Source organism: Plectropomus leopardus, chromosome 9, assembly GCF_008729295.1.
Source record: "Plectropomus leopardus isolate mb chromosome 9, YSFRI_Pleo_2.0, whole genome shotgun sequence".
In the NCBI taxonomy this organism is placed as follows: Eukaryota; Metazoa; Chordata; class Actinopteri; order Perciformes; family Serranidae; genus Plectropomus; species Plectropomus leopardus.
Window position 1 is genome coordinate 13,786,021 of NC_056471.1, and position 25,098 is coordinate 13,811,118.

The window sequence follows — 25,098 nt, forward strand, 5'->3', positions numbered from 1 at the left end:
TATGTTTTTTGGCCATTAAGCTCTTTAGCAGAACCAGTTTGTATTTTTTTGTGTGTTATTTTTCACCATAGAGCACGGTAAATATTATTAGCTTTTTCATCGTTGGGTTGTTTTTAATGTGCTAACTGGCTAACTAAAGTCTTGAATCCTCTCTGTCAGTTTTCTGATTTCCCTTTTTGATTGATGAATACAGACTACCATGGAGAGTTGCTTTCTCTCACGCAAGCACAGAACATATGTGCTAGTTGGCCACTAGCTGTAGTTTTTGCGGTGTGTTCAAGTGCAATTTTTTGGCCAGACACACACAAAGTGAGGTGACACAACATTAGGCCTTGGTTGCCATTAGTTCTTTGATGGCGGTTTGCTGTGTCTGGGCCGTTAAGGTCACTAATTGACATGCTAGATCCGCTATGTTTAATATACACAAAAACAGTGTTCAATCTGTTGTTTTGTGAGGATAATGTTCCAGTCAGTTTGTTGGCCTGATTCCAGTCCTTATGCTAAACTAAGATAAATAGCTGTCTGTTTTATAAATGGATAGGTATGAGAGTGGTATCATCTTAGCCTCTTTACCAAAGTGTTGAAGTATTTCATCAAGCTGTCACACAACTTACATGCCACTCATTAATTCCTACGTCTACTATGACGTGTGCCCCAAATGTCCAGTCGCTCACACAACAGCTCCAGCCTCCAAAGCTCCCCCCACAACACAAGAAACTGGGCCTTGGGCTCGGGTTCTGGGGGCCCAGGGGTGCCTTGTTTTACCAACAGCTCCAGTGCTGCCGCAAAAGGCAGGCCGCATTGTTATGCAACAGTTTAGTGAGAATGAATAGTTTCCAGCACAGGCCCAGTGAATGCCAGTGGAAGAGGATGGGAAGAGAGTAGCAGCTAGGTTAATCCCAGAGGGAGTCCCCTTGGGACCTGGCCCTCATAATTCCTCCGTGTTTTTCTTTCAGCCTTAAATGTGTTCGCTGAATGTCTGTCGGAGCCACAGAGGGAGCAGAAAGGAGGAGGCTGGGTTCTGCGGGTCCAGCAGCAGAGCGGGCTGGTTAATCCCTGCAGCCCCAACACAAGGGCCAGCCAAAAACTCCAGGGGTCCTTCCTCATTTTTCCTACTTTTCTAACCTCTCTAGTGCTAATCTTCTCTTTACCTCCTCTCCTCTCCTCTCCTCTCCTCCTCTTTGCCAGCATGGCCGCCCTCAGGCGCTGAGCCAACACTCCCACTGTCTCTCTGTGGGTGACATCACTGGTTGGCAAAGAGAAGCAGGGGGAGAATAATTAGGTTTAGATGGTTGAAGGAACTGTGTGTGTACGTGCATGTTGAGCGTGTGTGTGGTGATGTAGAAGGGAATCTGCAAGGCTTTGCTCAATATGAATCACGTAGACGTTACAATCAATAGTCAAATGGAACCCAAGGGAAATTATGCAGCTTATCAAGGTGCTTTAATTGTAATGTTTTAAGTAATGCGGATGAAATACATAATGAGGTTCATATTTAATGAGCGGTTAAGGTGACAACGTAATACATTTGGCTGTCTCATACAGAAAAATCTACTGTCTTGTGTCAAAATTAAAAAGTGCATTAAAGCTAGCGTAAAATGAATAATGTGTGTAGTTCACTGTGATGGTGGGGGAGGAAGAGCAGGAGGCCCTGCTTTAATAACTCACTATAGACTCCATACATGACCACCCCAGCAAAGCCTATCTGTTCACTGCCCTTCGTGCTATATACACAGCCTACTTAAAGAGAAGCCTTTGTTTGTACGACTCGCTTTGTCAACCTCTATTTAGTGGCTTCTTTACAACAGACCCGGCCCTTTGAATATTAACTGTGTGATCACTCTTGCCACACAAGCAGCCGCTCAGGACCCCCTATCAGTGCGGCCCAGCTCCCCTGCACTCTGCTCAGGGGCTTTGTGCCCAACCACAGCTTGGTATACAGACTCTTGTGGTCTCTCATCAGCCAGTTGGGGAGAAATCTAGTTTCCATTGCTTCGCTGACATCATTTATGGGGAATTTGATTCATTTCACATATGAGGAGACTCTAAAGCAGGAATCAAATATGAGAGGAGTCTTTCATTTTTGACAGAAAAAGAGACAAAGAGATGTAAGAAAAGGAGGGGAAGAAAAGGGCTTATTTGTCTATGTCATTGTATGTCAGTGTGTCATTGTGAACCTCTAGTGGAGTGCGACTGTAGTTCTTGCTAGTGTAATGACCGTAGCAGCTGGGGCAGGAAGGCGACTGAGGGTGGGAGAATCTGGTCTAGTGTTTTTGCAGGCCAATAATCCCCTTTATTGAGTCTCAGGAAATCCTAATTGGAGTCGGAAGTGGCTCTAGTGGCCAGATGTGCAAAGACAAACATAGTCGACCCAACCCCCGAGGACGACTGACCACTAGCACCTCAGCTTCCCTGCCACCCTGCTGAGTTTAATTTAAACACACACACACACACACACACACACACAATACGCAAGGTCAAGTGACCACAAGCATTTCCACTAGTCTCCCCTCCATCCAACCTAGGGGAATTTAAAGAGGAACTACACCCATTTTTAAAATCCATGCCTGTTATTCCCGTGGTCTAAGACAGTCCAAAATGTAAGTAAACACGAACAACTCCAAAATCTATAAACTAGAGTGGTAAAACTCAAATTTGTTGACAAGATGATATGAGCCACTTTGCAACATTCTCAAATCCTGCCAGTTTACATACTGTAGTTTACCAATGCGACTAGAAAAGACGGTGTGTCATGTCTATAGCAACTACGTCCGTTCTGATTGAATATTTCACAAGTTTGAGACTTACTTCTCTGCTTTCTGACTTTGAGAGAGAATAACTCATGTTCATGAATATTGATTAAACTTTTTCGAGGCCACGGAAATAATACACTGAAATTCTTAATTTAGTTGGTGTTCTCCTTGAACTTCATAACAACAGACACAAGAGTGTGTGCATGGATCAAATGTTAAAAATGTTACAATAGACAGCTTGGTAAACACAGCAAAGCTTTACACATAAGTCATTCTAAAAAAAACAAAGTGAGGTACAGGGTTCAGTTATGCCTCTCTCTCAATCAATAATAAAGCTGGAGCTGTAGCTAATACTGTTAGAAAAGTGCATAGTGGAAATTCTTCAACAATCAATCTACAGGAAGCCTAAAAACAGGTGAGGAAAAAAAGGAAAGAGGAAAAAAAATGTCTAAACAGACATGCATGTTCTGACAAAACGATGAAAACCACAACAAGCGAAAGCTTCCAAAGATAGCTCTTCATAGCAAGGCAATTTTGACTCACAGCCCTCTCATCTTTCTGTCTCCATAATGTTTGTATCACTGTCTAATGGCCTGTCTGTGAACCCCCAAAGTCACATTGTGCAGCAGCAGTGTGTGGAAGCCTTTGTGTCATCATGTGTAACATATGTATGTGTGGGAGTGGATAAGTTTTCTCATATGCGGAGCAGTCATATGTGAGTGCATACATGTGTTTGTGTGCAAGAGTATTTGAGAAAAAAAGAGGTCAAGACGCTGAATTTCCGTGTTGTCTGTCTCTTGCTGTCTCTCCTTATCAGGTCGGCGGTCTGACCAAAGCCAGAGATCCTTGTCAGGCTGTTCTGGATAACTGCACGTGATCTGAGTGCAGCTGGGAAACCGAGAGAGATCTAAGGAAGCTGGGTTTGATTAGGAATACCTCCCCAGACCTACTGTCCCAGTCTGGGATCAGACCCAGGTGCATGCCTGAATGCATTTTCTTTTTTTTTTTTAATTTTGTTTTTTTTTGTGTTCACATACACACTACGTGTACCCCCGCAGAGCCGCAGTCACATTGACCTATTTACTCCAACATGGATATGGCCAATACCCAGAAGGCCAACCAGACTGGCAGAATAACACTAAGCCCCCCTACATGGTTATATCAATAGTTTCACATGGAGTAGTTTTACAGCCACTTTTACACGCTGTATAAATGGGACATCTGGGCAAAAAATCTATTGTATTGATTTCTTTACATCCGGATTCATTTTCTGCAGTGTGAAAAGCCAATTGCAGCAGAGGTCTCTGTATAGAATTTGATCACCGTAGCAAAAGCAGCGTGTCAAACAAACTTTATTTTTGTGTGTTTTTGATCATGTGTGTTTCCGGCTATGATTATGTGTGTATTAGTTAGGGGAGGAGGGAGCTAATAGCCTTCACCTTTACGTAACCCTTCTTGGACTTCAAAGTGAGATTAAGAAGGGATAAGGGTGTATGGCTGCAAACTAAGGGCTGAGTTCCTGCAAACTTTCCGCTGCTGTGTTAAACCTTATTTTTTCACTCTGAGGAAAAGGTGGCAGGTTACCTCAAGGCACTGAAGAAATGTCATGCTTTGTTGCAATTTTCTTTCTTGAATTATTGATCCAGAGAAACTATTTCTCTCCATTGTATGTCTATGCAGTGCAATTTAACTTGAATGCATGGGTTCACACTCACACAGGTTCACACACACATCTTACACATGAGCACCCTCATGCACATTCATTCAGTAAAGAATGGGCCGAGTGAAGCACAGGCTCTGAAGCTCACTGTTATGCAAAGGGGGGCACCGGCTGGGAGTGGGCCTGTAAACACATCACAGACTGTTTTGTCTCCTTGCAATTTAACTGTCTTGGTACAACAAGTGTAGGATGCCAAGTTAACTCCTTACTATTCATTAATCAATGTCGCAATGTGCATGTTGCATGAATGCCTGCATAATGTGTGGAATTGTACAGAGTTGTTCAGGTTTTTATGGACTATAAAGCTGCCGTGTCTCACCAGTGGCATTTCCTTGTATTCTGAGGAGTGCACTGTACTCTGAAGAGTGAGTGACTGAATAGAAAGTGAAGTTTCCTGAGAGAGGTTTATTCTGGCACGGGTACACTATAACATGCCCTGCTGCACTGGCACAACAATAGCCAGATCTTTGGGGTCATAACCCCCTAATTACTGCAGAGCCCAGAAGTGATGATGACTGCCTGTCAGCGCCGCCTGTGAAAGGGGCAACCTGAGCCGGACTCGGGAGCACCAGGTGACATGGGCCAGGAGCACTCCAGCACCTTAGATGAAAGGTCGGTGTTATGGGTCTACATCCAAGCACCTGCGGTATTTCAGCACCCTAGAGGGACTTCTGGTCTCTTGGCTTTCACCTATGCCCTGTTCATGGTTCAGGGAGGAGATGTGGACACCATTTCCCATGTCTGATAGCCATCTGCTCCCTCTCTCAGGTTCTCAGTAACATACTCCTCTTTGCTTGATCAAGGCCTTCTGCACCAATTACAGATCAGAGTTCTGCCCATGATGATCAGCCTGAAATAGAGACTTATCAGGTTGTCAGTACAGCTCCTGACAGCAAGCTTTCATGTACAATTTTATCTGTACAAACATTATTGCAAAGGCACTGTATGTGGTATCATGCAATTAAAGGTTTAGTATGTGACTTTTTACCATTATTAATTGTTTGTTATTGCCATAGGGCACACAGATCGTAGCATAACTTAAAAACCTAGACATCTACTCTTCCTTTTGTCTCTTGCAGCCTGTGGACTGACCTCTATGAAAAGGACTTGGGACAGATGGTTCGCATGTTCTTGACTGCCTCGTCTCTCCTCTGTCTGCTATAGCACTAACAGCCTGCAAGCTAAGAAACTGAGTCCCCAAACGTCAACAAACGACTGGCACCCACCACAACACATGTCAACACCCACAACACAGAGTCCACATATGCTGTTTCCGTTTTATACATTTGCACCCCATAGCAACTACAGCCTACAGCCTGACTGAGTGCCAGGGGGACCTGAGACTTATTTCAGGCTTTTTAGCAACATGATGACAGTCGATGACAGTCTTGTGTTTTTTCTGTTTAGGCAGTTATGATATTGTGGCCCCAAATCAACAAATAAATATGCTCTCCATTTTCTGTGGAGGCATGCAAGAAAATTAAAGTATTCTTTACGATTTCAAGGCAACACGATGTGACTGATAAACAGTGGGTCATTTTGTGGGTGAAGTATTCCTTTAACAGCCTCACTGTGTCACTAATAATGAGAATTTTCTCATTATGGGGCCAAATCTGGCCTGCAATAGGGTGCTAGGCCCCCCCAGACCATTTTTAAAAGGTAAAAAATAAAATAAAAAATAAATAGCTTCATTCTGGGATTTTTAAATTTGGTTTATGAAAATAAGGTGTCAGAGTGCGTTGAAAAAAAACATAAGAATAGGGCTTGTTTATCATTATTTAAAAGTCCTTAAAACACTCCTGTGTGTACCATACCTGTTAAGGGCTGCTACGACTGGCCCCTTGCCAAATGCAACTTTGCAAAAGTGGCCCCAAGGCAAAACAAGTTGAGTATCTCTGCTTTAAAGCAATTTTTCTGAAAGATTAAAAACAATACAGGAATTTTAATCATTGGGTTATTGATTGTGTTGAGAATTTTAACAATATTATTTAACCTTTTGTCAACGTGGTAAACATACCAGACTTCACAACAACTGGTCTTAAAGTGGAGTTATGATCGAGTGTACTCCCACCTGAAAACCCTAAATCCGCCCATGGGAAAACTGGGAGGATACTGGCATATCAGCGAGCGGGCGCGCGCATCTGCGCGTTCGCGATGGACTGTGTGGAAGTTTCCCTGCAAGTTGAGAAAGACAAGAGGACTACAGCGAGTGGAGCGGGACAAGTCATCGGGATAAAGAAGATACAGGAAACAAAACCTGGAGTTAAAACGTTAATCTATCGAAGTTTTCACAATGAGACCGCGAGCTCGGGTTGGTGTTTGAGGGGTTACGTCACTGAGGAGTAGCCGTTAACAGCAGGTAAGTGAAATAATAGGAATTTTATTGGGCTGTCCTGAATCAGATATGAGAATTACTTGAACAATGTTGTGTCAACTTTTAAGAAAGGCATGACATTTAATGTGAGGTAAATAAAAATTTTTTATCCGGGATAAATTACCGGGTAATGAGAAACGGCGTTTTGTTAACTTAAACAAAATGTCAACATCAAAAATCCAAACGTTTATTCAGTTAAAAGTTATCATAGCTGATGTTAACCTTTCGTTTTCATTAGATAATAAACTCCGTTAATTTTCACCCTTCTCGCAAAATGTTGGGCAACAAGTTTTAAACAAAAAGATTTATCAAGTGACTTTTCGCTTGTCAAGATACGGATCTCATTAAATGATGGAGGGTGAGATCACCGGCTGGGGTTTTTGCTGCGCCCTCGTGCGGCGCTCCGTGGAGCAGCCTGTCTATCACGTGCACCCCTGAAGTTTCCACAAAATTTGTGATTCATGTTTAGAGCGCGAGAGGATGTGTTTTCGGCCAGATACTAAGCCATGTCATGATTAAAGACTTTTCCTTGAACCAGACACCTGAAACCTCTGAGTCATTCCTAGTTGCATCACTAATCCTGATAAAAAAAACCTGCTGGTGCATGTGTGTGCAACCAGCATTCAGATGTTAACCTCCCATAACGAGGAGAGTGTTTAAAGTCATGATTGGTGAAGTTGCAAACCTTTATTTGTCATCTTTGTGGCTCCTTTTGCCTGTGGTGTTTCCATGTATTCTAATTAGAAGGGAAAGGTGTGTGTGTGTGTGTGTGTGTGTGTATGTGTGCACTGAGGTGAAACTGAACAGGATAGGACAAGCTGCTCAAACAGAGGGTACAGAGGGTGGAGAGCTCATGGTGCTCAGCTAGTACTTTCCACAGATTGTTTTGAACTTCCACTAAAAGTTGAAACAGGGGTTACATTTTTTAGCTCCCAACTACTTGTTCCGTCACTGGCGTCATGCTAATGAAAGGAAGTGAGGCCAGGTGTTGGACAAGCTCAGGTGAGGTCATCGGCCTCAGTTTAAGGGGATGACTTGCTGTTACAAAACCCTGCCATGACTCTCTCTGTGCGTTCAATAACGTCTAAGATAAGATTTTTTTTGTTTTGTTTCCTAGGCTGTAATTATCTTTTGACCTTTGAGCTCACTTAAAACTGGAAGAGACATCACTGACTGACTGAGCAGAGACGTCTCACCCGCCATCTCCCCTCCCTCTTGAACCCAGACAGCCTCTATGCTCATCAACCTGACAGTGGCCATCAAGGAATCTCGTGCCTTTCATGGAACACAGCCTGCCCCTCTCGCCGTCGCCCCTGACACTGTTGAAGTGACAGCCATGGAGTCGCGTCCGTTGCTGGTCGCCCCTCCGCCGCCTCCCCTAGCACCTCCACCACCACCTCCTCCCCCTCCTCCTCCGCCCCCGCCTCCACCTGTGTCCTCCTCACCCTTTAGCCGGGCGGACAGTGCCCGTCGGAGCCGACTTAGGAAGCTAAACTGGGAGCGCATCCCCAAAGAGAAGGTGGAGGGGAGGAAGAGCGTGTGGAGCGGGGCGGGCCCGGGCGAGGATGAGTTCCCCATTGACCTCCATTCTCTGGATGAGCTGTTTGGTCAGAAGGACAGTAAGCCTCAGGACAGAACCAGCACCCTGAGACGGCGGTCTGCTCTGCTGCGCTGCAGGTCCCCCCAGGACAGCTCAGAAGAGGTCAGATCATGCAGATGGCAGAGATATATTTCAGCCATTTACAAATGCTCTGAGATCTCTTGCACTTTTCTTTCTCTCAATTGTATCATTTCCCTCTTCACAGATCTCCTTGTTGGACTCCAAACGCAGTATGAACATTGGGATATTTCTACGCCAGTTCAAGATGTAAGCCTCTTTATTACTTACTAGAGCTAAAGGAATTAGAAATGCCAAATTTTGTAGGTTCCAGCTTCTCAAATGTGAGGATTTGCTTATTTTTAATTTTGTTTCATATCATTGTAAACTATATGTCTTTGGGTTTGGGCTGTTTGTCAGACTAAACATGACCTTTCACTATTTTTTGAACTTTTATAGTAAGACTGGGTGATTTGGCGAAAATCAAATATCCTGATACTGTTGACCACAAACCTTGATGTCAATTGTGACATTAATCACCATTTTGTCAACATTTCCTGACATCTCATGGTCCTATCAACTAAACAGTTAATTAAGAAAATAATCAACAATCAACAATGAAGATAAATAATAGTTAGTTGTAGCACTAATTCACACAGGACTAATATTATCATATGACCTCTGTTTGGAAAAATGTTGTGGTTCTCAACATGAAGGTGGCTGAGCCAGCAGCTAACGGTGCTTACTCGATATAAAGCGTTAAACAACAGCAACAGTGCTTACAGTGTTAACCGGGGGGGGACTGGAAGGTGGATGCTACGTTTCAACGACTCCGCCATCATGATATCAACAGCTGCATTGAGCTATCCAATAAGATACACACATGCACAACCATACGTGCGTGCTTACCACAACAAACCACAGCTCTGAGAAGCTCTGATTACAACACACACAGAAGTAGCGTGACGTCAGTCTCTGCTCAGGACGCCATTACTCTGCTATATCTTTACATAGCAAATAGTAAATGTCAAATACAGGAAACCAGGAAAAAACAAAACGTATGATATTACAGTATCCAAAATCTCAAACAATTTCTAGTCTTATATCAGAATATTGCTATAATATCAATATATTACATAGCCCTATTTCATAGACCAAACAACTGATTAATTAACAATTAATCAGTTGGCAGACTAATCAATCATGTAAATAATCTTAAATTGCAGCCCGGTTCCAAACAATGTGATGCATTTGAACAATTTCAGCTTTTGGCCTTTTTGTCTCCATTTGGTGGTCATTTTAAGTCAAAACTCAGAAGTAGCTTTAAGAGCAGGAAACAGAAGTGTGTACAAGTATGCCCCAGGGAACAGTACTTCACTTGAGCTGAGCTGTGAGTGTGTGGCCATATATCAAAGATGGACGGGTGTCTGAGCGTGTGTCAGAAGTGTGAAGTCTCATCGGCAGAGAGGATGTCTGGTGTCGGGGAGGGGATGCACAAGTATATAGCAGTGGACAGGTGCAGGGGAGGGTGGCGGGTGAGTGGCCGGGTATAGCCTGAGGAGTCAGAGTCGACACCTGCTGATGCCCTTTAAGAGTCTCTAATGTTACAGCCACCCCCTACAGAGAGAGAGACCCTGCTGGTGGTTTGTCATAGCCATCCATCCACTAAAGCCTGTTTAGCATGCTTGCATGGCTCAAACAAAACTTCACTTCTTGTAATGAATGGGGCTTTTTAATCAGCATTAAAGCACACAGTTTAATGGCTGAAATGTTCTGATATTGGAAATCATGTCACATGCAGTGTTTCGAGGTAGAAAGTATCATGCAAAGATGTGGAAAAGAAGTGCTGAGTTGCTTTATTGTCATGCCTCCACGTGTGCGTGAAGTGTTCACGATGACTAAAGAGCGTTTCTTTTCTAAACCAGATCTGTCAAGACTTGTAGGGAAAGCCATTATGTCTCTTGTGCATACAAACATTTGTCTTGTTGGAAGCTTTTTTTGCCTGCCGCTCTAAACACAGGCAGGGCTACCGTTGAATTGTGGGCGTAGTTTAAACAAAATATGGTTTTGTATTGTCAGTGTCTTTGCAGTCGCTTCAAGATCTTTTTATTAAGCAATAGTTCCGTTTATAGACTATTTCACTCAGCACTTTATCAGTTGAACTAGTTGGGACAGATAACAAACAGTAGGAGTTTCTGTTTTGAAAGTGAGTTCTTACAAAAAATATTTTGTCCGAGATTACTTCATATGTAGATCCTGAAGTGTGTCAAGAATTGAGTATGGATGTGAATGGTGAGCTATGAATGAGGAGAGTATGTTAGAGAATAAAAGCCGCACACAGTAGCATGCACATAATGGAGTATGAGCATGTGTGATGGGCTGTAACATGAAGGGGGAGGGGAGGGGGATAATGGAAAACTGCTGGGCAGATGTGTCACTCAGAGAAAGTAAGCCAGAGGTCAAACAGTCAGTTCAGTTTCTCTTCTTTCACCTTGACATCCCAAGGCCCTTTAGACGTTTTCTCTGCATGTCTGCCTTTTATTTACCCAGTGGATATGCCACTTTGTGTCGCCAGTGTGGCGTCAACTAACCCTCTCTCCCCAACACTCTGACTGATAAGAACGGGATAAGCCTAAACACTGTGTGATCAAGGCAAAACAAAGAGCTGCTCGTTACTTGAGTTTTCTTTGGTGGGGTGTCGGGCTGAAAACCCCCATCACATGTTAACAATGATGTCACATTAAAACCATGTGTGTTGTCATTTTTCCACAGGCCTGCTAAGGAGATAGTTGAGGATATCAGGCATGGTGCTGGGGACCGTTACGGAGCAGAGAAGCTCACAGAGCTCTGCAAATTGCTGCCTGACAGTGAGGAGGTAAAGTGCCCTTTTCTGGCATACAAATACAACAGTGACAGCCCCCTCCATCCCCCTCCCTCCCATCTTACTCATCATCTGGCTCTGGTTAGGATGATCAAAAGTTTGCCATTACACCATGTCGTATGATGTGGTCTGTTTCCGGAGACGGACCGCGATGAAAGATATTGGAATTGACTGTCAACGGCATGTTGGGTTTTTTTTAAAATCGAATCTGCTTCTCAGATTTTACGTAGCATCTGTTCTCTTTCAGGAGTCCCGCCTGAGGAGGTTCAGTGGGGAGCGGAGCTTGCTTGGAGAGCCGGATCTTTTCCTGCTGCTGTTAGTGGAAGTCCCCAGGTACACTCTCAGTCCCAGATCGGATAAAATGACCATAAACATCCCCCGTACTTTTTTTATGTAGCGTTAAAACTCCTCTCTGCTCATGTGCTTCACTTTGTGATGACATGTGCTTGTTTAAGTGATGATTGATCAGGAGTGCCTTTTTTGACTCCGCCATCACTCACCCCTGTCCATTCACCCATCTATCCGTCCCCCTATTTTCCTCTTTCATTTAGCTTTCGGCTTCGTCTGGATGCCATGATCCTACAACAAGAGTTTGACCCTGCTGTGACCTCTCTGTGTGTGGCGGCCAGATGTCTGAGGGAGGCGGCCAGAGGTAAAGTTAACAGCAGGGAGTTGTGTACACCACAACAATAAAGGTCCCTTTTAAATGCTCTATTTAGAATTAGTCCAGAGGGGTTACGTTTGTACCCAGAATGCAAATGTGATTAGAGACCGTTTGTTGTTAATCAGAGCTAAAGGGGGGCTGTGGTGTGACTTTGTTTCTGGTCATAATAAATGGTGTAACTCTGATGATTTTTAAACAAAAATGCCTTTTTTTGCATTCTCCTCTCATAAATAACAACAGTTCCTTTGCATTCAGAATAGCTTAATGATTTAAGTGAAACTGGATATTATATACTTACTAGAAAAGTTTTGTTCACCGGCCGGCTTGAGTGTCACTTTTTCAAAACAAATTGCTGAGTCACTGTAAAGCCTTGATGGCGGCTACATACACATACATCCTTGTTCCTCAACCTTGAGACAAAATATTGAATCTCCGTCTTCTCTCCTAGAACTGCTGAGCTGTCCTGAATTACACTGCATCCTGCGTTTGGTGCTGAAAGCAGGGAACTACATGAACGCCGTGAGTGCTTCTTTATTTTATTTTGTTTTAATTTCTTTTCTTCAGCCCAACAAAAAGGAATCAGTCCTTTTTATCTGTGTACAATACACCGGCCGCAAGGGGTCTGGGTGTGTGTTCAGGGGCGTCACTCTGACTGCGCACCTGGGTTTTGTATCATTGTTTGTTTAAAGTTGTCACGTGTGTGTGTGTTATTCTGACCTTGTATGTGGCTTCTCAGGGTGGATATGCAGGGAATGCCGCTGGTTTCCGAATTTCATCGCTGCTCAAATTGGCTGACACCAAAGCCAACAAGCCCGGCATGAATCTACTGCATTTTGTAGCTATGGTAAGATCTGGAAAAAAAGAAAAAAGAATATTCTATAATATCCAGTTAGTAAGGGAAAAAACTTTGCATGTACCAGCTATCTGCTTTTTAAAATTTGAACCGTAGTCTTTATGGAGAGGATGTTCATGGTATTTGGTCTTGTAAATAAAAAAAAAGTGTTGATATTGTTGATTCTAAACATTTTGGGGAAGATAATTTGTTTTTGCAAGGAACAATAGTTTCTGACCACAAAGTGTTTAGAGAACAGTAGCCTCTCTAGCCAGACTGCTCCGCCGAGCATATGATTTTGTCAACATTAGCAAATGACGTGTTGCTTCTTTTGAAACAATAGCTGGATAATCATTTGTGTTTGTCTCCACAGGAAGCTGTGAAAAAGGACCAGAGTTTACTGTCATTTCCCAGCCAAATAGGCCATGTTGGCTCCGCCTCCAGGTCAGTCTCTTCCCAAAACTCAGATCTTACAGTTTTACAGCAACTGTGTCTGAGGGAAACATACAAGTCCTGCTTAACAACATCAGTACACCCCAACAGGCTGCTAAAACAAACATACTGTAATATAAATCTATTGCATTCTTGTATCAGAACAAGGTACCCAGCTGTTAGCAAAAGCTGGCTGCCTGAGTGAAAGTGGGTCATGACAACACAGATACTTCAAGCCAATATTTTAGCACTCCGGGAGAGTTAATCTGTAAGGTGTTGAAGAATGACTTCCCTTACTCTTCTTTTAAAAGTAAAGAATTTTCTGCATAGCAGTGCAAACTTTGTGCATGGTGTCCATTTAAATTAATGGGATATCTGGATTATTTGCATTCCTTTATTACTGATTTTGGGTTGTGAGACCTTTCTCAAGACATGTTGCACAGCTATTTCTTATTATAATTGCATCCTGTCTTTCTCTGCAGGCTGAGTGAAGAGTCTGTGCTGGAGGACTTATCCAAGTTAAAAAGCAGAGTGGTGGCCCTCAAGGCAAACATCCAGACTGAAGCAGAGATTCAGCAACAGACACAACCTTTCCTAGAGGTATGAAATGTGGTCTGAAATGTATAGAGTGCTGCAGGAATGAGTCCTAAAGTGCAGAAATGATTTCACATTTTTGCATTTCTGGTTCCCTCAGATTGAACTTGATGGGGTTTTGAATGGGTTCTTAGTTAGATGCCCGACATAGGGTCTGTGGTTAAAACAAGCTTTTTTTAAAACAAGAATTTTTTAATGTTTTGTTTCCAGACATAAAATATATCAGTAAATACCCCACCTGTGAACTTGGAAGCTTTTTGCATCTTAAAAAAGATCACTATCAAGTGGCTAAATGAGACAAAAGAGCATCATGACACTGAAGATGGCTTTGCAGCCTTGTTGTGGAAGTCATGTGACCAGTGTAGCTCATTTATAGCTTAATGTTAGTTTTTTACTGCTGGCAGTTGCATTCATGCTTCAAAAATCATGAAAGTGACATTCCTTTGTTAGGATCATCTTGCTGAACAAAACATGATAGTATCATAAACTTTTGTTTGCTAGGGAGCTTAGTTTTTGAAATAATCCAAAATCCAATAGAAAAATCCCACAGGCCTCTTGTTGAGGGAACCACAACAATTTCCAGGTCTGTGTGCACCTTCTATTAGGATATTATCTAATGGCTTGTTTCCAGAGTTGACTGTGTAAACTATTTCTGTGTTCAGGTGGCCGAGGAGCGTCTGAAGGAGGCAGAGGATGAAGTGGAAGGCATGAGGATGTCCAGTCAGGCTCTGATGGAGTTCTTTTGTGAAGATGACAGCACATTCAAACTAGAGGAGGCTTGCAGAGTCTTCCATTCGTTTTGCCACCGCTTCCAAAAAGCTGTTCAGGTTAGATTTACATTGATGGAAATATCTGTTAGAAAAATATGCACATTCTCAGAAATAGTATGGATCAGAGAGTCGCTGGCAACTAAATTGTTCTTTCCTTCTTTACAGGAGAATGCAGAGCGGGAATTGAAAGAGCAGAGGCGTCTGGAGCGTCAGCGTGAGATCGGGGAAAAGCGTCGCTCTTTGGCTGTTTGCACAGGGCTGGACCTCGGCCTCAGCCTTGCCAGAGAGCCTCAGAGTCAGGAGAACCAAGACGAGCTGGAGAAACTCCTGGAGAAGAACTTGAGCTACACTTGGAGTCGGCGAAGCCTAAGAAGCTCAGAGTCCCGCAGACACTCCCATCACCCTCACAATGACTCCCATCACCAGAACCCACCCGGACTCAAGAGCTTCCCTGAGCTTGGCAGCAGCCCCACGTCCACCAGTTATCACTCCAACAGCTCCTCTGACCACGAGACCACTGCTGGGCTTTGTAGCTCCCCAGAGACAGACGGCACATGTTCCCCCATTGACCAAGAACCTGTTCTAGGTAGAGGGAGCAGGTCTAAGCACAGCCAAGCAACTACCCACATGGTGGCAGTTCAGGATTCGCACATTGCTACATTTAGTCACTCTCAGCAAAGACGTGGTTACACAGTCAAGCAGCACGGGACTGAGAGTATTTCTTACATGTTACAAGACCTATCAAAGACAACAGGACTTGGAAAAGAAGCTGAGATTTCACATGAACAAGTGGTTTTGATGACCACTGAGTCTTCACCAAATTCCTGCACAAACTCTGCTGCTATACCCACCACGGATAAACCTGCCCTTTGTGTTAAAAGCCAGATCCCCACTCACAGACACAGGTTTGGCCTGCTGGTCACAGACAGCATTCAGCCTGTTCAGAGTAAATCTAATAACTCTTGTGTTGACGAGTCTGTACCTCACTCTCTTCATACGAGCGGAATACTTTCTCACAGTGTGACCAGGACTGGATCGTTAAGGTACCAGAGATCTGAGAGCCAATCACCCGTAAAAACTCAAGAGCGGGTCCAGTCACAACCAGAGACACCAACTATAACAAGTGCTGTGATGCCTTTACCTGATGCAGGTTTAACAAAGCACACTAATACAGAAGTGGCGTCCACACCTGCGGAGGAGGACTGGATGCCCTCCAGTCTACCAGAGTTCAGCCAATCACAGCCAGAGGAGTACTCCGACTTGCCAAGTCCTGAGAGGGACACGGCAAGGCCTTTCTCGCGTGTGGGTGAAACATTAGAGTGCCATACTTTGGTGAAAGGCCTTCGATCCTATGATGCCTTGTCACCCCCAACTTCCCCACTCCCACGACCTGCGCCGAGCCTCTGCTCCAAGTGGAGGAAAGAGAGGGAGGGTGACGTCCGAGCGGGGACAACTCCAGGGTCTCCTACATCAAAGGAGGAGACTCGAACCATGAAGATCCCCGTGCGTAGTGGGATAGGGGCCAAAAGGGGACTTGTGTCGCGTGCAGGACCTTCCAATAGCACGGGTATTCCCAGGGTGCGCTCCAAAACTGAGCCTTCAAATGGAGCCCCAGCTCCTGCTAACCCAACTACTCCCAGCCGGCTGTCTAGTCCTCGCAGTGTATCCATGCGCTCGTCTCCTGTCGCACGACCTGCTGCTGTTCAGACAGAGGTGAAACGCAGTAATAGCACACGGGAGAGGACTGTAAGTGAGACTCCGGGCAAGCCAACCTTAACCCGCAGGACCTCAGACAGATCTGTACCAGAGAAGGTCTCAGGCATCACCCAGCCAGCCTTCATCAGAGGAAGTCCTCTCCGTGTGTCAAAACGACTCGCCCCAAACTCTGAGACTCAGGCACCGTCCCAGCCTCGCACCGCCCACAGCCCGTCATCCGCCACAGCCAAGACCATACGAACAGCTGTTATATCCGCTGCCCGAAATAAAACTGCCAAGACAACAAGCACAATCTCCTCTCCTGCGGGCTCTAAAATTCCCACAGCTTCACGGATACCTGGTCCCAAAATGCCTCGAGCTACTGCCGCTCCGCCACTGTGGAGGTGATTTTAGTGAATGTGTGCAGTTTTTTCAAATTTTTCATTTCAGTCCAATATAACAGTGTGAGTGGTGAGTGTGAGTCAGATTTCTGGTCTTAATCAGCTCTAGGTCGTCTTAATTCAACTTTTATGAAATATGCATGTAGTTCTGAGTGTTTAGGTTCCATACATGTAAGCGAGAGCTGCACTGGGAGCTTTATGTCATGTGCTTCACCAGATAGCAGAATAAATCCTACCTCTTTTTACACCCTCCTGTGTCCTTTGCAGGCAGTAGGACACCACAAGACCACCCACCCTCGAGTAACTATTCATGTTTAGAGCAGTAGCAAAACCGTAAAACACAACCAAGTGACATGGTGATTTGGGGAAACTGATTTAATCTCTTTTGCATGGAAAGAAAGTAGATTTGTCCAAATGTTTTGAATGCTGTGACCCCACCGCTAAGCGATCATTGTGTTCTCACAGTTGGCCGAACTGAACTCGGTACAATATGAACTGTTTATCCTCTTGTTGAGAGGCCTCATTGTTATGATGCACTTTACAAACTGAAGAAGAGGCCGCATGAAGATGATTGCTGTAATTTTTGCCTTTTTTTATTTCGTATCAAAAGATTCTATAACTTTATTGAATAGCATTGGTTGTTATTCGCTGTATTATTTGGATTTATAAAAAAGAGAAAATGAATAAAGATGTTCTGAATCAAAGCGTCTGTCCCTGAGAACAGGGCTCCTCAGTTAAATTAAAAAGTTCCCATTTGTGCTGTTGATACACTTGATTTGAGAGCTGTCACTTTCAAGGTCTCCACTCTTCCTGATCAACTGCTGCTCTTGCATTTGTTGTCCTCTGTCTTCTTGTCACCCTCATTTTTCTCTCTCCCTCTCATCTGAACTCCCTGTTGCTGCATCTCTTGACACAGTCACCCCCATCTCTGTCAGTGGCTGTTGTCATGGAAATGCTACAGACGTCCCGGGGAATCTCTTGGCAGAATAGTGGGGTGCAAGGGGTTGGGGTGGAGGGTGACTGTGGGTGTAGGGTCCCAGTGGGAATTCTCTTTTTATAGGCCGCAGTGACGCCAGAACCTCTTGGGAAAGGCAATAAACCGGTGCCTCTTTGTGTTTTAGAGTGTCCGGTTGTCGGTCAGGGCTGGCCTCTTAACCTGCCTCAGTGTATAGAGGTGACATCATCAACGGGTCTCCAGGGGTGCAGGACAGAGTAGTCTAAAGTGGTCCCTCTTTTAGCTGCCTTCATGTATTCTGCATCGATCTGAATGCACTGGCTTAGTGAGAATAATGACTTGTCTGGAGGTGAAAAAGTGATATATGGGCTCAAAGACCACTGCTGACCAACGAGAGGATGCCGTCCAGGAGACAGGACTGTTTGAAGGCCTTTGTATGTGGGGTATGTATGCATCCACAGTGACACACAGGCATTTAATTGCCAGAATGTGGCAAGTTCAACAGAAAGAGCAGAGAGTCTTAAGGCATTCATGCATTTAGAGTCATTTTGAAATGTTTACAGACTGGTAAGCAGCCAGCCTGCTTCACTTGCATTGAGACTGGCTGGATTTAAAGTGTTAGATGGGAAGCTGGCATGGTTTGGGTCATCCTTTTTCAGTAGTTGTCACAGAGACAGTTTATACAAACTATGTTTTGCAAGGTGTAATTAAGGTATTATAAGCTCTAATTGTTGTCAAGTGGTCATATCATTGAAAATAAAGTTGTCCGATCACATCTTTGCATTACTTAGGGAAATAAATGCTGTTTGTTTCAGGAAAAATATCATGCCAAACTCCAAACATAAATTTAGCAATATGACTTTGCTACTTGACCTAAGAGAGGCAAAGATTTGTGGGTGACTAGGGACTTTTTAGTATTGGTAGGAGCTGTGGTGAGAGGAATTTACCAGAGTATTAACTGAAGTTTTTCAGGTATGTGAGTATTTCCATTTCAGGTTACTCTGCTCTAAAATATTAGTATTTATTTCTTTATCATATATCACACTTTGTATCTCTCATTTGACAGCAATATCTTAAATACAAAACATAATAATATAAAAATATTAAATATTGTTACAAATGGTGTGATTCAGAGATCTTTCTGAGGATATTTAAAATAAATGCCATAAAAAGACCTTACAAAGTAGGAAGTCCCTCCCCTAATGAAAAACGGAAAAAAAACCCTCATCCCTGATGATCAAAAACTTATTTGAAGTCCCTAACCCCTTTTGCACCCCTATTCCCTCTCATAAATAACCAAAAGTTATTTAATACAAGGATTTGTTTCTTGTAATGGGGTATTTTTACGCTGAAGTATTTCTACTTTTAATTGAATGAAAGCTGTAAATGTTTTGCCACCACTAGGTAAAAACCAAAGCCCACAGCACACTAGGTTAGGTTAAATACACCTGTATCTCATCAACACAGAACCCAGGTACACTAAAGTAATGCTAACACAGCAAATCAACCAAGACATACATTCACCTGCAAGCCAAGAGCACAATAAGTGGAAAAAATAACCTGTTCTCTGCTCCATCTATTCGTTTTGGGCTCCTTTTCCCGTTTTATCTGTGTTTTTATTCCAGTTATGCCACTTAGATCTGCTTATATTTTATTTACTTCCCGCTTGACCTCTGACGTTACATGATGGACCGATCCACTTGAAGCTGGGGGGGGGGGGGTTAATAAGGACGACTTATTACATGTTTGGGGCCATGTAACCCCTAATCAATTGGAAGTTGGGCTGTCCCAGTATCAAATGAGCCAGCACATTTTTCTTTCTGTTTTTTTTTCTCTCTAATTTTTTTTAATTCGTATAACAGTGCTATTAACTTCGTCTTTTTAAAATGATGACCCTTGGTTGCCACTGACAGTTTTCAACACGAGCCACAGGGGAGTTAGAGAAATCACAGGAGAGCAAAACAGCTGAACAGCATCATCTAGTGTCGGAGAAACGACTCACACAAAATAAAACTACAACTCCCAGATTGCACTGTTTCCGTACGTCGTTTTTTACGTAATGGACAGCTCCCCGGATGCGGCTGTGATTGACTATACCAGGCAAAAAGAGATCGAAAGCCAAGTGGCGGTAAGTCATAAAATCCTTTAAATTTCACTGATACTGATAGTAACTACGTATGAGACATATATTAGAAAAGAATAGATTTTTTAGAGTAACTTGTAGGAGGTTAACGGGCCAGGAGCAGACCTTTTTGAGAGGTGGCTGGCAAATAAACTTTCAACTTGTTTGCTAACAAGCTAGCATGTTAGCCACCAAATAGCTAGTTCCTTAGCTTGCTGCTAGCTACCGGGGAACGCCTAGTATCATAAGTGAACGGTACGAAATAATAAACGCTGGAAAATAGCGGATTACTTTTGATTCACTTTGTTGTCCTTAACTTAGCTCTGTGAACTTTTTAGACATTGTTTATGAGTAGACGGCTGAAATTGTAGCTATCCTATGTAAGTTGAGGTTAATTACGTCGAGGAGCTAACGCTGGCGGCGGTTAGCTCTTCAGCTAATTGGGTTTAAGTTTAATTACTGTAAAAAAAAAAGTTGTGGGAGGCAGTTTGAACAGTATTTTTTTCAAAATTAATAATCACCTCCCTTATCACTATTGTTAGTTATCTTAGATTATCCTATCAGGACATGGTGTATTGTATTTATAAGTAACCCAGGTGATCGTTTTTTCTGTTGTCAGGTGCTGCAGCCCCAGTGGTCGTTGGCAGGATGCAGACCATAAAGTGTGTGGTGGTTGGTGACGGGGCAGTCGGTAAAACCTGCCTACTCATCTCTTATACCACCAATGCCTTCCCTGAAGAGTACATTCCCACAGTGTTTGACAACTACAGCGCTCAGATGAGCGTAGACGGCCGCACTGTCAGCCTCAACTTGTGGGACACAGCAGGCCAGGAGGAGTATGACCGCCTGCGCACGCTCTCCTATCCCCAGACCAACGTTTTCATCATCTGCTTCTCCATCGGCAGCCCTTCCTCCCATGCAAATGTCAGGCATAAGTGGCACCCCGAGGTGTCTCACCACTGCCCCAACGTGCCCATCCTGCTGGTGGGCACGAAGAGGGACCTGAGGGGTGATGCAGAAACAGTGAAGAAGCTGAAGGAGCAGGGCCTGGCTCCCACCACCCAGCAGCAGGGCAACACCTTGGCCAAGCAGATTGGGGCAGTTAAATACATGGAGTGTTCTGCTCTGCTGCAGGATGGTGTAAGGGAGGTGTTTGCCGAAGCTGTGAGGGCCGTGTTGTATCCAGTCACGAAAAAGAACCCCAGGAAGTGTGTGCTGTTGTAATACATGGTTCCCAGATTTGGACTGTGGAGAGAGATGATGGAGATCCACAGATGCAAAGGAAGGCTGAGGAGCGAATGTCAATATCTGGCTGCCTCCACGCCACCTCCAGCAGTTTAGACTTTGTTTTCAGCTCCTCTGTTACTCCTCTCTTCCTTATTCATCTCCTGGAGGATTTCACTCCGTTGCCATCATCACCAAAGTGACTATGCCAAAATGGGGGCAACAAACCGAATCTCCTTTATTTTTCTTACATTTTAACTTTTGATATTTACACTTTTCTCCAATTTTACACCTGTTCTAGATTTATAGCCTCTCTGCTTTGCCTTATAAAATGCCGATCATGGTTGTCACAAGCCATAACAACATCCAAACCAACCAACCGAGCTACCCTGTTTGACTGGAGAGAAGAGATCTGCCTTTGTTCAGGTGGAGAAATAATGACTACCTCATACTCTCACCTAGGTTGCATCTCATGAGTCTCAAGCAGCGTCACCATCTAAATGCTTTGACTTGCCGTTTTAGATGTTAAAAAAAAACAGCCGAGTAGAGGGTGAACAAGTTTTAATTTCAAGCAGCTTGAGTCCAGACATGGTGTGATGACTCCCGGACAAATGCCAGTACCCCTTAACCAATATGCACAGATTAGAGGTTAAACTCTCAAGCTGCAGTTCCCCTTGTGCTCAGTCTGGCATGTTAGAGCTGTCTGGCAGGCTGCCTCTTCAGCCTCTTGCACGGCTCTCTCACTGCCACGCATGGAAGAGCCAGGAGGCCTTTGAAGATAAGCCGGACCCATTGAAAGCAGCCGACCGTTTGCCCTCTTCAGTAATAGAGGAGCAGGTGTCATAAGGCCTCTGCCAAATTAACCCACCCGACAGGATTTGTCGTGCTGGCATATCAGGAAGACAGGTTGTAGTACAGCGCTCCTCTGCCTTCGTCTTAACTCTTAAGGCTCACACCGAGTGCCATTAAAAACATGCCTAAGAATTACTTTTTGACAGGGTGGGCGTCAAAGAGACTGTATTTTTCTCTAATTATGTTGAATTTACTCTGTAAATGATCTTTTTTCCTCAAATGTTTTTAACCTATGAGTGCGGTTATGGCCAAAGTTGAATATATTTTTTTGTAATAGCTTATGTTTATTTGATCAGTAAGATGTTTGTGTGTAATAGTTGATACTCATATTTGATAAACCAGAACTCCATAATGCTCCCTTTGTCATTTACGTTATTGCCTTACATTTAAGGTCAACAGACTATGACCACTGCCTAAATGATTTAGTACAGCATTATAATACCACAATATGTTTTAACTGGCTTGTGCTAGGCTTTCTACACCTCTTCTCTTATATTGTCTTGGTTAGTGGAATATCATTTCATCTTGGAAGAAGCACCGTGTAGCTGCCTCGTTAATTTTTCTACCATATACCAGCAGTTTATCTACAATATGCAAGGAGCCTTTCATTTGGTCAGGTGCCTTATCGAAACCAAAAGACCATAGCAGTGCTCCTTTGTCAAACCCAAAGGTTCTTATTATAACGATGCAAGTGCCACGAGAGCTGTCAAAAGCAAGTCTAACCATCTCTGGGTTTCATTTTTGTAATTTTCAGGAGCTTTCTGCCTTAGTTCCTGCCAGTAAACACACTCTTCTCACAACCCCCTTTGACAGACACAGGTGCTAAACTGACATCTTCTGTGTGCATTTGTGAAACGGAGCGCTCGTGGCCCGCAGCTCTTAACAGATTGTGGTTTACATCCCTGCATTGCACGGTGCAGTGAGGGCAAGGCACTAGCACAACTTGCACATACGGTAAGCAAGAGCTGCGTTGGTGGAACGTGCCTGAAGATTTTTTTTTTTTTTAATCCATTTTTATAAAATATTTTTTAGTAATGACTGGTTGCTCATTTGTGCTTTCAGCTGCCAGTAATAACAGCAACCCCTTTTACTATAGTTATTTTCATTTACTCACTCGAGCGGGGTGTATTATAAAGTCAACCTAGATTGTGGCCTGTGTAAAGTCTAGAATAACTGAAGCGCAACACGAGCGGGAGAATTTGTGTAACAACAGTGATGCGGTTTGAGACCTGCCAAAGGATGTGTGAAAATTTCCCAGATCGGTGTGTGGAGGGTTGAATGTAAGTGCACAATATGTCAAACTGTCAACTGTGGTGAGCTTGTTTTTTTGCCATGTCCTGATTTCACTCAGATAATGCTGTTGAAGTGGAACATACACCTGTGGGCTCTCTTGTCTGTGTCCCGGAGCTGTATGCTACCGTGTGCGTGGTACTACGCTTTTACACTGGGAACTTGATTTGTAGAAATCTGTTTTGTAATTGTTTTATATATAACAAAAGCATATTTGTATAAATGAACTAACAGTGAGATGATTTTAAATTATGCAAAATAAAACGGTGGTTAAAACCAGATGCTGTTTTGTGTTATGGATGATAAAAGAGCTCTTAAATTACACGTAATAAGCACATTACAGCTATATGGTAACAATGGAAGAAAAAAGTCATGACACTGAGAACTGAGTCACACATGTACACACAAAGCTACTTGTATTTTCGGCTCAGGAAACCACACTACACTCCTATATCATACATATTCTAGCTCAGTTCAGTTTCATGTTAATGGTATTTCAATTACCATGTCCGAACACTAGATGGACACAGCCCTCTAGCTTAGCTCCACATGATCAAGAGCGAGTGCCATTCTTCAAAGCCTGTTTTTTCTTTTCTGTACATTTGGAGTTAATGGTCTATACCCATCCGGTTTTCAGGGCCATCCTTCAACTCAGCAGACACCCACAAGTTCAATCAGTTGCAGGAGCTTAAAAACCCAGCATGCTGCATACTCTGAAAAATTCCCTTGACCTTTACGGGTTGTGGCTTTGACAAATGACAGATGTGTCGAACCCCGCCAGAGGCTCATTACAACATCACTGCAGCAGCATTTAGGGCCCATTTCCTCTGCGGTTTGTATAAATGTTTTACAACCAAGACAATGCTGGATGTATGTTTACAGCCTGTAAAAGTTTTGTCACCGCCTGCGTTAGGGCTTGAAATATTGTTGCAGTGGATTCTGCCAAGTATGAATTGTAAAAACCTTGAGGAGGCAGTACTGGGTAGTGTGATGGTTAAACAAGATGAGAGAGGATGAGCAACTGTTGCTGTCTGCTTAACTAAAGGCAGGCAGATTAATGAGATTTGGGATGGTTAAGGTGATCCGTCTTTAGGGGTATGTACTGTAAAAGAAGTGATCTGGACATCCTCCAGTTGTTTCAAAACAGTTTCTTCCTCACTTATTAGTTATAGTGGTTGAATGAGACCTCAGCCTCAGTCTTTGTACACAGATTATTTATATTGAGCTTGATTTTATCATTACAATAATCATTTGGCACAAACCTGGATGTTCCAGTTCTGCAAAACAGGATTAAAATTACCTGAAGCTGTTGTCACAGCAACAAGACCATAAGCCCAAACTTTTTCCACAGGTGGATCACGACTGACACTTTTCTATGTGAAAAACAAATATAAACGGTTTTCAGATAGAAATATATTTATAATACAGACTTAAATTACCTGTACACAATAAATCCATTCATCCATTGTCATCCGCTTATCCGGGGCCGGATCACAGGGGCAGCAGGCTGAGCAAAGCGCTCCAGATGTCCCTCTTCCCAGCAATGCCTTCGAGCTCCTCCTGTGGGAAGACAATAAAGTACTCAACAAATTACATTTAGTTTGGTATCCTTTGAGTCAACAAACTCACTATAGAAAGACGGCTAGAACCAGAACGAACTGGCTTGTTAACACTGCATTATGGTAAGAATTATTAAATGTACTTTTACTTGCTGCTTGCATATTGTTAAACAAAAGCAATCAATTCATTATTATTTAATTATGATTATACATTTAGGTAGACCCCTCAGGGAAGGACTATACAGCTACCACAAGGTTTATTTTGCTGAACTAGGTTTTATAATCAATAATGTTGCTTAATTATTACCTTCGGAGAACCGCACTAATCCAGCATAAACATCATTCATGGTCAACAATATTGGACCATAATAAATAAGTGGATT

At 43.4% G+C, this 25,098-nt stretch overlaps 2 protein-coding genes across 2 annotated transcripts; both read left to right on the plus strand.

The window, feature by feature from the left end:
* The first annotated feature begins 6,679 nt into the window (after positions 1-6,679).
* fhdc2 (FH2 domain containing 2) lies at positions 6,680-17,407 on the plus strand. Its single transcript, XM_042492783.1, has 12 exons — positions 6,680-6,832; positions 7,965-8,549; positions 8,653-8,714; positions 11,217-11,319; positions 11,573-11,658; positions 11,877-11,977; positions 12,438-12,508; positions 12,726-12,833; positions 13,195-13,265; positions 13,736-13,853; positions 14,510-14,674; positions 14,783-17,407. The coding sequence occupies exons 2-12, from the start codon at positions 8,082-8,084 to the stop codon at positions 16,718-16,720; spliced, it is 3,291 nt and encodes a 1,096-aa protein (XP_042348717.1). The 5' UTR covers positions 6,680-6,832; positions 7,965-8,081; the 3' UTR covers positions 16,721-17,407.
* A 2,323-nt stretch (positions 17,408-19,730) lies between these two features.
* On the plus strand, positions 19,731-23,437 carry rhogd (ras homolog gene family, member Gd). Its single transcript, XM_042492784.1, has 2 exons — positions 19,731-19,796; positions 20,410-23,437. The coding sequence occupies exon 2, from the start codon at positions 20,439-20,441 to the stop codon at positions 21,012-21,014; it is 576 nt and encodes a 191-aa protein (XP_042348718.1). The 5' UTR covers positions 19,731-19,796; positions 20,410-20,438; the 3' UTR covers positions 21,015-23,437.
* Positions 23,438-25,098: the final 1,661 nt, after the last annotated feature.

What these genes read in the sequence shown, in the direction of transcription:
- fhdc2 (XM_042492783.1), top strand. Translation starts at nt 8,082, where the DNA reads ATGCTCATCAACCTGACAGTGGCCATCAAGGAATCTCGTGCCTTTCAT. An exon ending in CCCAGGACAGCTCAGAAGAG is followed by an intron (nt 8,550 to 8,652) that starts GTCAGATCATGC and finishes CCCTCTTCACAG; the next exon opens with ATCTCCTTGTTGGACTCCAA. An exon ending in TGCTGCCTGACAGTGAGGAG is followed by an intron (nt 11,320 to 11,572) that starts GTAAAGTGCCCT and finishes GTTCTCTTTCAG; the next exon opens with GAGTCCCGCCTGAGGAGGTT.
- rhogd (XM_042492784.1), top strand. Translation starts at nt 20,439, where the DNA reads ATGCAGACCATAAAGTGTGTGGTGGTTGGTGACGGGGCAGTCGGTAAA.